The sequence below is a fragment of the Emys orbicularis genome, chromosome 22 (assembly GCF_028017835.1).
Source record: "Emys orbicularis isolate rEmyOrb1 chromosome 22, rEmyOrb1.hap1, whole genome shotgun sequence".
NCBI lineage: Eukaryota > Metazoa > Chordata > Testudines > Emydidae > Emys > Emys orbicularis.
Genome location: NC_088704.1, coordinates 23,185,045 through 23,198,968, shown reverse-complemented (window position 1 = coordinate 23,198,968; position 13,924 = coordinate 23,185,045). Strand labels below are relative to the sequence as shown.

The 13,924-nt window shown below is 43.7% G+C and overlaps 1 protein-coding gene across 1 annotated transcript in view; it reads right to left on the bottom strand.

Annotated features, from left to right (window-relative positions):
- The window catches only part of CAMTA1 (calmodulin binding transcription activator 1), a 929,563-nt gene that overhangs the window by 387,112 nt on the left and 528,527 nt on the right, over positions 1-13,924 (bottom strand). The window contains exon 5 of the mRNA XM_065421212.1: positions 3,662-3,733. Coding sequence (XP_065277284.1) covers positions 3,662-3,733 — 72 coding nt within the window. The remainder of the gene's footprint in view (positions 1-3,661; positions 3,734-13,924) is intronic.

Genomic DNA, 13,924 nt, shown 5'->3' with positions numbered 1-13,924 from the left:
AAGGCACAATGTGTCCTTGTTTATGAATAAGAGCATACAACATTCACAACAAAATGTACTGCATCACATTTTATAAATAGGATAATAAGAAATGTACTTCCAGTTCACTTGTTTCAAACCCAATCAATTATCAGATTGAAGGAGGATTGTCTAAAAGTCAGCACACACCCCTATTGAATGGGAGAGAGAAACTCAGTACTCAGTGAAGCTGAAAGAGACCTGTGGTATTCGTATACAGCTAATTGGATAGGAGTTTGCTAATGATAGGGCAGCAAAATAACAAAGGCGATTCTGGGTAGCATACACAGTGGCTTCCTGGGTGACCGAGAAGGTGAGTCCCTTCTCTATGTGGTGGTGGTAAGACTGCCCCTAGAATATACTGTCTGCAGTGCTGGGTAACTCAGCACTAGAAATATGCAGACAAAAGTATTGGAAATACAGAAAAAGACAGAAACAGTGATTAAGGGGCTGGAGGGACTGACCTATGAGGAAAGGAGCTAAACACGAACCAATACAGGTTGGCCAAACCGTGAGTAAAGGGGGACATACACACCGTGCACAAGTGTCTGAAAGATGCAAACACCGAGAGGGAACAGGAATTGTCTAGGCTGGTAGATTAGGGCTGAATGGAAATGTCCTGACAGTGAGATCTGTGAGGGTGTAAAATAGTCTCTCTAAGGCAATGATGGAAGCTTCATGGCTTGAGACATTTGAAACTGGACGAGAAAAACTACAGAATAGTGTATTGGACATGGAATAATCCTGCAGGGCCCCAGAGGTGCTTGAGAGGGATAAGACCACAATCCAGTCAAACTCGCCATGCCCTAACTTCCTTAATGAGGAAGCTATGATTATTTCAAGACGACAAACAATGTGCGGGGAGACCCCAGTCCCCTACCCATTCGGTGTGACAGTATGATGCTACAGCACCATGCATTAGCTAGCATCTTCCACCTGCAAAAGTCACAGATAAATCTTGGACTGGAGTTTTGTACTTGGGATTCTGAGTCATTTTCTACAATGCACAGGATAAAGGATGTATTCAGGTTCCTAATCTGTGCATTTCTCCTGGAAGACAAGGACTCCTCCCCAAGCTTGTTCAGTTGCTATGAAACACTCATGAAATAGAAATGGACTCCAGTGATCTGGTAAGGCTCTAGGTACCTCGAAGCACTGGAGTTGGGTTCACAGGGCTGGTGTAGACAGACAGGGAAAATAAAAACCCTTTGGAGCAATGGGACAGAGAAGAGCTCTGGACCTGTCAGGCTTTGGGGACAGCAGGCGATTTGATTTGGAAGGAGGGAAGGGTGAGTGCTAATGGGGAAGAGTCAATGACTGCCTGGAGGAGGCTAATTATTCCAGGAACTGTCTGTGGTTCAGGGTATGTGCAGAACCAGTAACAGCACAGCTGACAACTATGCACCTCTGAACACAGAGTAAACTCTGTAATATCTTCGCTCACTAGCACTATATGGGACTATGGGAGGTAAGCCTCTACACAGAGACATTAATAGAAAATGGTCTTTTTTACATTTGTTACATTCAGGCTACAGGTTTATTCTCGTACATTTACCTCGCTCACTCTTTATAGCAATTTCTTTCAGCAGATTTCCCTGTGTTTCTGGGAGTTAGGGGAAGGGGAAGAGAGAGTGAATGGCAAACAGGGGAACAACAACAAAGGAGCAGATAAAAAAGGAGATGAATAAGTTAAAGGACTGAGAAGAAAACCTAAGGTACTGAACCATCCCACCAGACCCCCAGAGCATCCCTGGTGAGAGCCGTCAGGGACAGATCTGACTGCTTCTCTTGCCACTGTGCCCCTTCTTTGCCGGGAGGGAGCACCTAAGTAACCCAAGGAAAGCAGAGTGCCGCAGAAGGAAGCGCAGCAGGGGGAAGTGAATGCAAACACTGGTGCTGTGCACAGAGTTCTGACTGAATTTAGAATTTCAATCGGATTCTTGTGTCACATCATCCATCACACAGACACCAGCAGAGACGGAAGTTAAATAATAAAACAAACAGCTGTCTGCTGCCTAAGGCACATTGGACTCTTACTAAGTTTAGTTTGCGATTTGTTCAGACCAGTGCACTGAACAGCGACCTTATAATGGCTCCTTTAGCCGTACCAACAAAAGGCTTCTCCCCTTCCTTCCAAGTGCCAGCTGTATCCTACTACATACACCGGACGTATATTCAAAGGGCACTGTGTGAGTGAGTCTCTGTCCCTGAAAGGACATGAACGGAAAGTCTGTGGATCTCAAAGCAGAAGTACTATCCTTTCAGCTAAGCAACAGTAACACCGGCTTCTTTGCAGCTCTTCCAGCTACAGGAGGCAAAAATCTTGTGAGTTAGAGGAAATGCTGCACTCTGTTGTTGAGCTGATGCACCGTAAAACCCACTAGTGTTCAATAGCTCTTTCCGGTAGCATGGATCTAGCTGGTGCTACATTAGGTTGCAGTCTCAAGCAGGTGGAATACGGGCTCAGGCTGCAATGACATTTTTTCATCATATGCTGTTACCAGACTCTATTGACTTATTTATAGTAAGCAAATTTAAAGGGGGGAAATAAAGTTCAAAGGTCTGAATGAAACAATTATAAAAGCACAGAGATTATGTGCAAACTGTGGGAGGGAAAACTGAATGAGAGGGAAGAGAATCTGCTACAAAGCTGCTTGAGATCTTCCAAACACTGATCAAATGAGCTGGTAGAAGGCATGTGTTTATACATCATAACAACAATAATGAAAAATTCTGCAGCTGGGCTAATAACTTGCGAATACCAAACCCCAGCTCAATGCAGTTTGCAGTGACTCAGATTGGATATGCCAAGCACTGACTATGCATCGTGCCTCTCTGTCTAACTTTATTCTGACTTGCTAAAAGACACAACACAACACACACAAAAGAAGAAGAAAATTAATTAGCGCCATCTAGCACTTCTGAACAACCCAACAATAATGAACCAGGATAAAAAGGCCAGCAATCCTTGACTATCACACACAATCCAGCACTCATGTGCAAGCCCACCATAAATAACCAGCATGCACAGACCAACTGTTCTAAAAAACCCTCTAACAGCAAACTAATATCTCTGCACATTGTAGGAATGTGATGAGAATTCAGTTTGAAACTTCCAAGGGACTTTACTAAGCATACACTAGTAAGATGAAATATTTGAAAACTGTACAGGAGTTCTAGGACAAAGGTTGAACCCCACTTTCCTGGACTATGATTTGCCACATACTCTGCACTGAAATATTTTCAAACAAAAACCTAATCATCAACATAGAATTTCTTTCGCTCCTGTGACATCCCATATTCATGTAGCAGTCAGCATTCTTTGCTCCTCACTGCCTGTGAATAGCTTCATGTCCAAAACATCATCTCATTTCAGGAAACACTAAGAAATCTCACTCTCATTAGCTGTCTCTGTGTGTAGGGGATGTTTAAACAGTTATCACCTTTATGTTGCTGAACAGTTATCGAGAGAAAAAAAATCATCTCACAGCTATGAATAAATACTTATTAATTTGAAGACATCCGCATCACTTTCAGACAAAGAGCAGAGAAAGTTATAGATCACTTTCTAGAGGCAATGAAAGCCAGAGCCATACAAATCTCTATAGAACAAAACACAGTAAAAAATTTCATGTCACCTTACCTGAAGAAGCCAGTAGCACCTTCTGTGGAAAGTGGGGATGATGGACGAATGGACATAACAGCCATATAGGCACTAGGGAGAAAAAGGAGATACAGCGTTACTGAAGGAAATCACTGTTCAGACAGTAACCAAAGGTTAGAAGAAAGGTAAGCCTGCTCCAGGGAGTGGCCTGGTATCTACAGTACATTATATGCTATGTTATGTTGGTATTTACTAAAATCAATACCCTGAATAGATCTTGCTGGTAAAACAGAATACCAGATCAAATTACACCTATACTTTAGAATGGTACTTCATAAACATTTACACAGGTTTAAAGCATTAATAAACTAGAGTTTTACACCCCTCCCTGCTTTACACTTTGAGAACCTGTGGCATAGAATTCTCAGATTATTTCAAGTAGAAACAATCAACATGAGATGGCAACTAGGGAGGCAGTGTGGCGTAGTGGAGAGAGCACTGGACTGGGATTCAGGAGACGTGGGCTCTATTTCTAGTTCTACCACTGGCCTGCTGGGTAACCTTGGGCAAGTCACTTCCACTATCTGTGGATCAGTTCCCCCTCTGTAAAATGGGGGTGACGCGAAAGCGACCTGCTGGTGCAAAGTGCTCTATAAAAAGGTTGTGCTACATCCGCCTGCACTGACTGACTCACAGAAAAGTTATTCATGCCTCATCTTCATAAGAACTGAATTCACCCAAAATATAGAGAACAACCAATTGTTAGAAGAATTCCAGTCAGGTTCCTACAATAAACGGGAATTTGAAGCTAGGCCAGAGAAGGCACAGCATCGTTCAGTTACAATTAACAGAGCCAAGTAAAAACCCTCTGCAAACCTCACCACACTCTCCTCGCTAACATCTCACTGGGGCTCTGAGTCGGTTGTTAGTTCCAGTTCTAAATTCCATTGGTCAGGAATCTATAAGCTGGCCAAAACATGCCATTTAAATTCACAATGGCCCAGAGGATCCGCTAAAGCCTCATGTCACAGGCCCCCGGGGTGAATCAGGAGGGAGCTAGAAGAAGGGTGTTCTTGGGAGACATCCTGGGCCCATTGAACTCAATAGTAAAATCCCATTGACTTCAGTTGGGCCAGGATTTCAGCATTGGTGAGGTGAGGATCCTTGGCGCTAGAGCTCAATTCCTGCCTTCATTGGCTTTCCAATGTCCACATTTGTTAACCATCAGGTCATGCAGCAAGACGTGCTTCTCCGTGCAGGGTCTGGATAGGGCTGGCAGGTGGAGATTGGGGTGAAGAGAGGGTTTTGGTTACGTGTACTTGAGAGGGTTCCTTATGTTGAACATTGTTCCTGCACCCAAAGCACTAGGGAGGGTTGAGTGAAGCAATAAATAAATAAAAATGTTACATGACCATTTCCTTTGGCTTCCACTACACAGAAACCCCTCAGAGATGCACGCACATTACCAGATATGTTACTGAAACCAAATGACTTGATTTTCTAAATCAGCATCACAAAGCTGGAGCCATTGCCTTCAAAACCACTTATTAAACTACCTAGATTCTCCTAATAACCACTTAAGTGATAAGCTACTGTATTTACTCAAAGCTCAGACATCTAGACAAGGTCAGAGCAAATAACACTGCACTGTATTACTATGACTCCAGGCATGCAACAAAGAAGCTGGTTTGGTCTGTATTTTTCCATCTTTTGTTTCAAGATTATTCTTTTTTTAAACTCTCCTTCATAACATATCCCACAGAAAAAAAATCAATGGATTTGGCTTTAAAAATTTCACAATACATTATTTTACACATAAAATGCCAAAATGACATTTTGTTAATGAAGTTGATTTGAATCCTACTTGTTTGGGAACGGGAATCAATGAGGCTAAGGGATTTTGGTTGCAAGAAAATCAGATTTCCAATATGCTAGAACTTTTAACATTGCTGTCAGTTGTGAGCTAAACCCAGGACAAACCAACTAACCAACCAAAGCTGAATTAATTTCAAAGATCCCTGTACAATTCCTGTCCAAACTGTATTTATCAAGAAAGCAATATTCTTTTCTGGCGTCTTTGGCTTTTAATGGAGAGAGGGAGTATGATATTACACTCCCTCCTACTGAAGAAGATTCTTGTTCTGACATTTTCCCTTAAATGGTAGATTGCAACCACTGACCAACCTGCTTGCAGATTTCATGAGCTATTTTCCCTTGAGTGGTCATGTGCCTCTCAGCAGTATCAGTATTTCTACAACTAAAGGGGGGGGGGGGGGGAGGGAACAATCCAATTTCTCCTGGTCGTGGATTTTTTTTAACTAATTTTTAATTTTTGCATTTTATTCTACAGATTGTGTTGACTAGAATAATACTTAGCCATTATACACCACTTTACTTCTTCCAAGTGCTGGATAAATGTTAACTAATTAACTCTCACATCTGAGGGTTAATAGTCCCCATCATATAAGGAACTGAGACTCATTGAGGTTAGCCCAGTTTACAGTGGGAAACTCTTGTCAGCAAGAGCCCCCTCACACAGGTAATGAAAATAGTTTTACTTCTAGTATAAAAGGAGAAAAAATGGTTTCCACCACTACTCCCAGAAGTGAGATTGAAACTTGGCTGATCCTCATTTTCTGTAAGGGTGATAGAAACAATTTTCTTCCTTCTACACGGGCAATTCAGTGGTGCGCAGTACTGGTTCTGAGGTAACAGTTGCCGACAATGGTCATTTTTGTAGCCATTAAATGACTTGTCCAAGGTCACACAGTGAATTAGGTGCAGAGCCAGGAATGGAACCCAGGAGTCCTGACTATAAGGCAGGAGCTCTAAGCACTAGACAATATTTCCAATCTGCATAATACCCTGTCTTATCAAAGCATCTACATCTGGGCAGGAGCACCAGCAGTACTGTCAGCACAGCTCCAGAAATAGCATCAGTTGGTTATTTAATGGTGCTGACCCTGCTGAGGAGCACACAACATTGTTTTCGTAGGGGATACTAACCCTCGGGCTGTTCTTTTTATTTACTCAGTGATGGAGTCATCCAACAATGAGATATTTAGAATCCAGCGAACATTTCCCATCAAATGAGAAGAAACTTTAAGATAGGAGAATAAAAGCCTGTCAGCTTCCCTTTAATGCAATGTCAGGGCAAGGAAGAGTTTCCTCTTTACAGCAGATATTCAAAGTCACCTCTGTGGTGCTGTGTTTTGCGGGAGGATGGTGCTGAAATTGCATACAAAAGGCAAGCAGGATCTTATTTCAGTCTGAAATAAATATACCAACCAAAGGGGAGTAAATCAGCAGCGTTAGAGAATATCAGATCTTCTTGAACTGAAAAATACTGTTGAACACTCCCTGCCCTGTCTCTAAGCTCCAGCTTCCCTGACACTTAGCCCATCTCACTGACACATGAAGAGAAAATGCAACTGTTTGTTCATTAAGACCATAAAGCTCATTCTGCCTGATGCCAATAACATGGGAAGGTTTTTATGAACATCAAGAAGAGACCAAGTGCTTTACAGTGCTCTCTTTAACACATCTAACATCTGGGGAAAACCCAAGGCCCTTTAATGGGACACACAAAATGAGAACTAGAATTTCTGTAGGATTAGTGTAACAGGCTAACCGTGGCCTTGCTCCTGCAGTTGCTGAGTGCCCTGTGGAGTCATGGGAGTGGAGGGGTACTCAGCAACTTGTAGGATTGGGCCCAAAGTGTGCCCCACTGTCCAATGAGTAGAAGAGTCCCCAGCTCAGTCTATTGATTCATTTGATATGAGGAGATAATGAGCTTGAATGGTATCTCTTTTCATCTGCAAATAAATCCTGGTTTATATCCTTGGTTGAGATGAAGAACTGAAACGGGATTAATTTAGAAGAATCCATACTGGCTCACTAAAATTTAAAAGAAACCATATTGACCCATAGAACTGTGCTCCTGCCATGCTGCCATAAAGTGAGAATGCCACTCATGGATCTGACACTAAGCCATGAAATAATAGTCAGTGATTCTAACACCTGGGGTTGGGGGTACCTATGTCGTGATAATTTATTCTAGTTTCCTAATTATTTTCATGTCTTTTTATTAAAATGTAAATATCTATCTTTAACTACAATTGGCAACATGAGACCTCCCAGCATATAGCTTTGTTCTATATGAATCCTAGTCCTAGTTTCTCAACAATTAATGAAAAATAGGATTTCTGCCCTGTGCAATGTTGTGTTAGAGAAAAGAAGGCTGTAACAGCAAAGCACTCAAATCCTGAGAAGGAACTGATGTGAGTGCATGCCAGGTGAGAGAAGAAGGGATGTGGTATTCAGTGACAGATGATCTATACAACAGAATTAGCACTGGCTTCTGCCTTCCAGCTACAGTTCAGATGTCAAGGTATGAATAATAGCTACATACATATGTATAGATTGGCTATGTTTAAAGGGAGGGATTTTGCACCAAGATTACAAAGAATGACAATAGCTGAGAAGAGAGCACAAATGCTGCAGACGCCTGGATTCTGGTTACTACACTTTGGGTTCTTTTAACCGTTTTGGCAAACAAGCTTAGCTCCCTTTAGTGCCAAAACATTTTAAATATTAAAACTATTAGAAACTATATGTTATAAATATTTTAAAATGAGCAGTCCCATGTAAATATTAGCAACATTTGGATGACATAAACTGAAGGACTAAGAGAAAGCAAATTCACCCGCTGAACATTTGCATCATCTTTATAATGGTGAAATAAATATCAGAACTGAGTAAGTTATCAGCTTCTTTACAGGGCTTATTTTTAATTCCTTTTTAAATAGTTGCCTCTTCTTTCTCTTTTAGGCTCCTTCACCCCTGAAGTTCTAGTGACGGTCGAAGGCTCCACCCAGCGGCTCCCACACACCAGCACCTGCCATATTCTCATGATTTTGAGCTGAATTTGGTTTGCAACCTGGACCACCCCACCCCAGTCTGCCTCAGTGACCGAATCCCACAATCATGAGTGTGCAATGGAAGCCTGTGCCCCAGAGTCTACCAGACTTGTACATGCACGTCCACTGATCTCGCCCATGGTGTAGTGTTTGGGCCCAAGCTTATTGGCTGCTAGAGTCTCTCATTTTGAGCTTACTGATCTGCAGACAGGGCCTGGCCTTGGCTCCTTCCCTTGGTTGTTTCCCTGCCTCCAGGAGCTATCCTGCTGTGGGCATTTCTACCAGAAGTTGTCTGTCAGTCACAGTTAATTGCTTCCTATGTCCCTGTCTTCTCCACCAGTTTTTTCAGGATTAAAGGGCTCCCTTTCTGCTTTCAGCTGGTTAAGAACACATTGCATCATTCTCATGCCCGTCGTCAGTTCTCCGAAGTCTGATTCCTGTTTTCTTGTAGCAGCAGTAACTTCCAGTTCAGTGCCGTGCACCTGGGCCCCCTCCTTCTGCTGCTTTTATGGCTAGTTCTAGCTCTGCAGCAACCCTAATGGCCTCTTCCAGCTCTTCAGGTTTCTCCTTCTAAAGTGCTACCCAGATCTCTCTCCCAGCCGTATGGGCCACTGAATCCTGCATTTAGTCTTCGCAGTCTGGGAAGTGGTGAGGCATTGGTAAACGGCCAAAATCGCTGAGAGAGTCTCCTTTTTATTGTGTCCAGCCATTGAAGGATGCTCAGTTCCACTCTGCATCTGTGGTTTGATCCACAGAGTTTTGCAGGGCAGCCTTGACAGAGGTGTATTTGCCTTCGGAATCATGTGTCCATCTTTCAAACACCTCCTGGGCTTTGCCTTGCAGCAGCGGGCCAAAAATCCAGCTTGGTGGCCTCATTCCACCAAGCCTTGATAGCAGCCTTCAACTACCTGAAGGGGGGTTCCAAAGAGGATGGAACTCGGCTGTTCTCAATGGTGGCAGATGACAGAACAAGGAGCAATGGTCTCAAGTTGCAGTGGGGGAGGTCTAGGTTGGATATTAGGAAACACCATTTCACTAGGAGGGTGGTGAAGCACTGGAATGCGTTACCTAGGGAGGTGGTGGAGTCTCCTTCCTTGGAGGTTTTTAAGGCCCGGCTTGACAAAGCCCTGGCTGGGATGATTTAGTTGGGAATTGGTCCTGCTTTGAGCAGGGGGTTGGACTAGATGACCTCCTGAGGTCCCTTCCAACCCTGATATTCTATGATTCTATGATTCCAGCCATCTAGTCAGGCAGCTCATTCAAAATGGCTGATCCAGCTGGCACAGCCTTGGCCACCCCCTCTCTATGCTTCAGGCATGAAGATTGGCTGCCATAGCTCTCTGCTTGCACTGGCCTATTTCCACTCTCGGGGCTCAGGGGTAAAACGTCAGTCAACAGGGTTGTTAATTTCTGCCCACCAAGTAGTCCTCTGACACCTTGTCACTATGGCAACCTTACCCCTAAACCCTGCCAACCAAATTCGCCAGCTGGGTAAATTACACTGCCACGCTGGTGGGTCCCACTAACCACTCAGACACATGGCTAAAGTAAAATGGTATTTTACTATGGCTGGCAAGAAAGGGGAAGGTTCAAATACCCTAGGAATAGTAGCTTAAACAGTTACAACTCAAAGTGAAAAATAACATTTCTTGTGGGCCCCTGGGGAGCACTCCAGTTGAGGGTTAGGGCTCTACAGGCCTATTGCTTGGGATGCCCTCTTTAGTCCGGGCTTCTATTAAAAGCAAATGGGAACTTGGAGGTTTCCAGTCCAGGATCAGTTAGTGGTGTGTCCGATAGGGACCACTCCACAGTGGCTCCCTGCCCAGTCTCTGCTGCTTCTCCACAAGTCCCACAAAGGCTTGAAACTGGCAGCGATGTCCAGCAGTGACACTCTGCCCCATCCTGGTGGATGAAGACCTGGTATCAGATATTCATGCCTTCGTCACCTTTCAGCTGGACTACAGAAATGTGATATACCTGCGCATGAAGCCTGCAGCGCTTAAGAAACTCCAACTAGTATAAAACCCTGCAGTGTGTCTCCTCGGTAACACAAAGTACATCACACCTCCACTCTACATGGCTTCCCATTGAATTGCGAATGAAATTCAAGGTCTCAGTCCTTAACTTCAAAGCACTCCATGGCCTGGGCCCAAGATACCTAAAAGACTGTTGGCAGGTCAAGGACAAAGACTGTAAAGCTCATCTGTGTGGGAGACAGAACCTTCTCCGGTGCAGTCCAAGACTGCGGAATGAACTCCCTCAGGAACTCAGGGCCATCACAAATCACACCCCTTTCCGCTCCAAGTCCCAAGCACGTTTCTTTAACCTTACCGTCTCTAAACACATAGCAACAGGGAGAGTTTATTTAATAATGACATCATCATAATAAAACCATACCTAAACGAGACATTCCAATGCACAGACTTCTCCTTCTGGGGAGAGGATGAGAAAAACAACATGTGACAAGTGTGTAGTCATGTTGCTTACTGCACTACTGGAAGATGCTCAGACCTATGGTATACAAACTGATACAGAATAGAATAAAATAGAATAGACAGTTTCCTGGCGGTTCCCCGGTGCATCCACCTTCCCTGGTGTTCCTGGTTTGCCATGCCGCCACTGCTTCACCAAGTGCCAGATTAGTTCCTGGGTCAAGGTCTTCCCACAGAGTTTCTGCTCACCAGGGCTGGCTCCAGGCACCAGCTTGGCAAGCAGGTGCTTGGGGCGGCCACTCCGGAGAGGGGCGGCAGGTCCAACTATTCGGCAGCAATTCGGCGGACGGTCCCTCACTCCCGCTTGGAGCGAAGGACCTTCTGCCGAATTGCTGCCGCAGATCGCGATTACGATCGTGGCTTTTTTTTTTTTTTTTTGGACTGCTTGGGGCGGCCAAAACCCTGGAGCCGGCCTTGCTGCTCACTCCCTGCTATTTGGGCTGGGCAAGGAGATGTGCCTTCATATCTACCCTGGAGGATCATAAATCAGTAGTCAGAGCATTGATGGGAATGGTAGTTCCCTGCTTGAGCAGATTCATCACAGAAGCACTGCCTCTCTCAAACATTTCCTTTGGTATTTCCATTTCTGAACTTAGTTCAGGGGAATCTAGAAAGCAAGACTGGACCAAATGGGAATTCTGTTCACACTGAATTATGTTCTTTGGTTTTAAGAAGATAAAAACTCTTCCTGTGGCTTAGATTCAGTTCCACTGGCATTTTACTCAGCTCCAGCAGAAATATACCAAGCACTATGGGAACAGTCCAAGTAGGTGCCCCAGAGCATTGGAGATGTAAGGTTTCCAGGTGGCTCCGTTCTCAGGGGTCTGCTCTGTGAAAAGTGGGGGCTAAGTGGTCCCTGAGCTGGGAGAAGGGGTTGTTGTTGGGTTAGTGTGCTTTAAAAAGGGGGGCTGTAGCATGGAAGTTGCTCAACTATTTTCTATTAAAGAAAACTTTCAGGTTATATTTGTTTTTCTTGATTTTAAAATTTCTTTCCATCTGTAAAACTGTCCCTAAATATGGTAAAACTCAGTAATATTTTAAACTTATATTAACTAAGACACAAGCAAATGGGTATTACAAAATCCTATCGTTAGATCTTGTTCAAATTGTCTTTAATACCTTTTTCTCCCAGATATGCATATCACGGCATAACTACAAATGTTACGGAGAGGGGTGGAATCCAGGTTTTATCTGCACTTGTTTGGGTGCCCCGAATAATTTACTTAGCACTCTATTATGCCTGAGTAATGCCGGTTCTCCAATCTACATGGCAATAAAACCTGGATAGCACCCTGCACCGTGACATATTCTCTCTTTGCATAATCTCTCTAATACAGGAATTGTGACCCTTTTATCCCAATACAAAAGGTTTCACAAATCTTGATTTATAATCCTTCAGCATCGCAGGAACCTTCACAAACTAAGAAAATACTTTGCAAACAATAAGATTGCCAGGCTTGGCCTCATTAGCATGCCCCATAACAGGATTAGTGCGAAGGAAAACCCAGGTTCAGGTGTGCATTAAAAACGCATGCTTATCAGTGAATGTACTAAGAGGCTGGCTGTTGTTTCTCCTGTGCAAGATCATCACTCACAAGGTCGACTCGAATTAAAAAGGATTTTATGGGCTGCTAGTTTCCACCATATAATTATTTTAAAAATACAAATGCTGAAGATTAACAAGGTTTTCAAATATGTCAAGGGTAAATTTGACAAAAAATGAGAAATGAACAAATTCCCCAAAAAACAAACCTAACCCAACCCAACTCTAAGAAAATAATCCAAAGAAAAGCTAAACATTTTAGTATTTTAATCCCACCATTTAGAATGGGAGAGAAACAGATACTGTTTATTTAGGATCAGGGGGTAGCCGTGTTAGTCTGTATCTACAAAAACAACAAGGAGTCTGGTGGCACCTTAAAGACTAAAAGATTTATTTGGGCATAAGCTTTCGTGGGTAAAAACCTCACTTCTTCGGATGGCATCCGAAGAAGTGAGGTTTTTACCCACGAAAGCTTATGCCCAAATAAATCTGTTAGTCTTTAAGGTGCCACCAGACTCCTTGTTGTTTATTTAGGATAATCTCCAACAGAGATTCTGGGATGCATTGCAGGCTCATGTTGTATTAAAAGGTTTTTAAGATATCATTATGCTGACTCAGAACTGATCTTCTTCTCATTTCAGGAGGTAGCCTATCAGTAGGGTGACCAGACAGCAAGTGTGAAAAATCAGAACAGGGGGTGGGGGGTAATAGGAGCCTATATAAGAAAAAGCCCCAAAAATCGGGACTGTCCCTATAAAATTGGGACATCTGGTCACCCTACCTATCAGGTGGGGAAAAAATTGAGGTGTTCCAAAAAGTTTCCAGGCAATCATTTAACAATCAATATTTCCTGAGAAGCCTTTATATGATATCAGAATTAGAAATTGGTATAACTCTACAGTGGCAATGCAAACAATTTATTCAGACCCCTTATAGTGCTGTGATAACCTTATGGGCACCAAATCCAGACCCCACATGCCCACTGACACAAGGATGCTGATCAGTGCTACGTGGGCTCTAAGGGTATATCTACACTGCAATTAAACACCTGTGGCTGGCCCGTGTCAACTGATTTGGGTTTGGGAGCTTGACCTATGGGGCTGATTAATTGTGGTGTAGACATTTGGGCTCAGGCTGGAGCCTGAGCTCTGGGACCCTTCCCACTCATGGGGTCCGGGAGCCCGGGCTCCTGCCCAAGTCCGAATGTCTACACCACCAGTAAACAGCCCCGCCCAACCCCCATGAGTCCAAGTCCGCTGACAAAGGCCAGCCGCAGGTTTTTAATTACAGTGCTCACATACTCTGAATGCCCACCAACATTGATTGAGGCCCACCTCCATACCTAGGC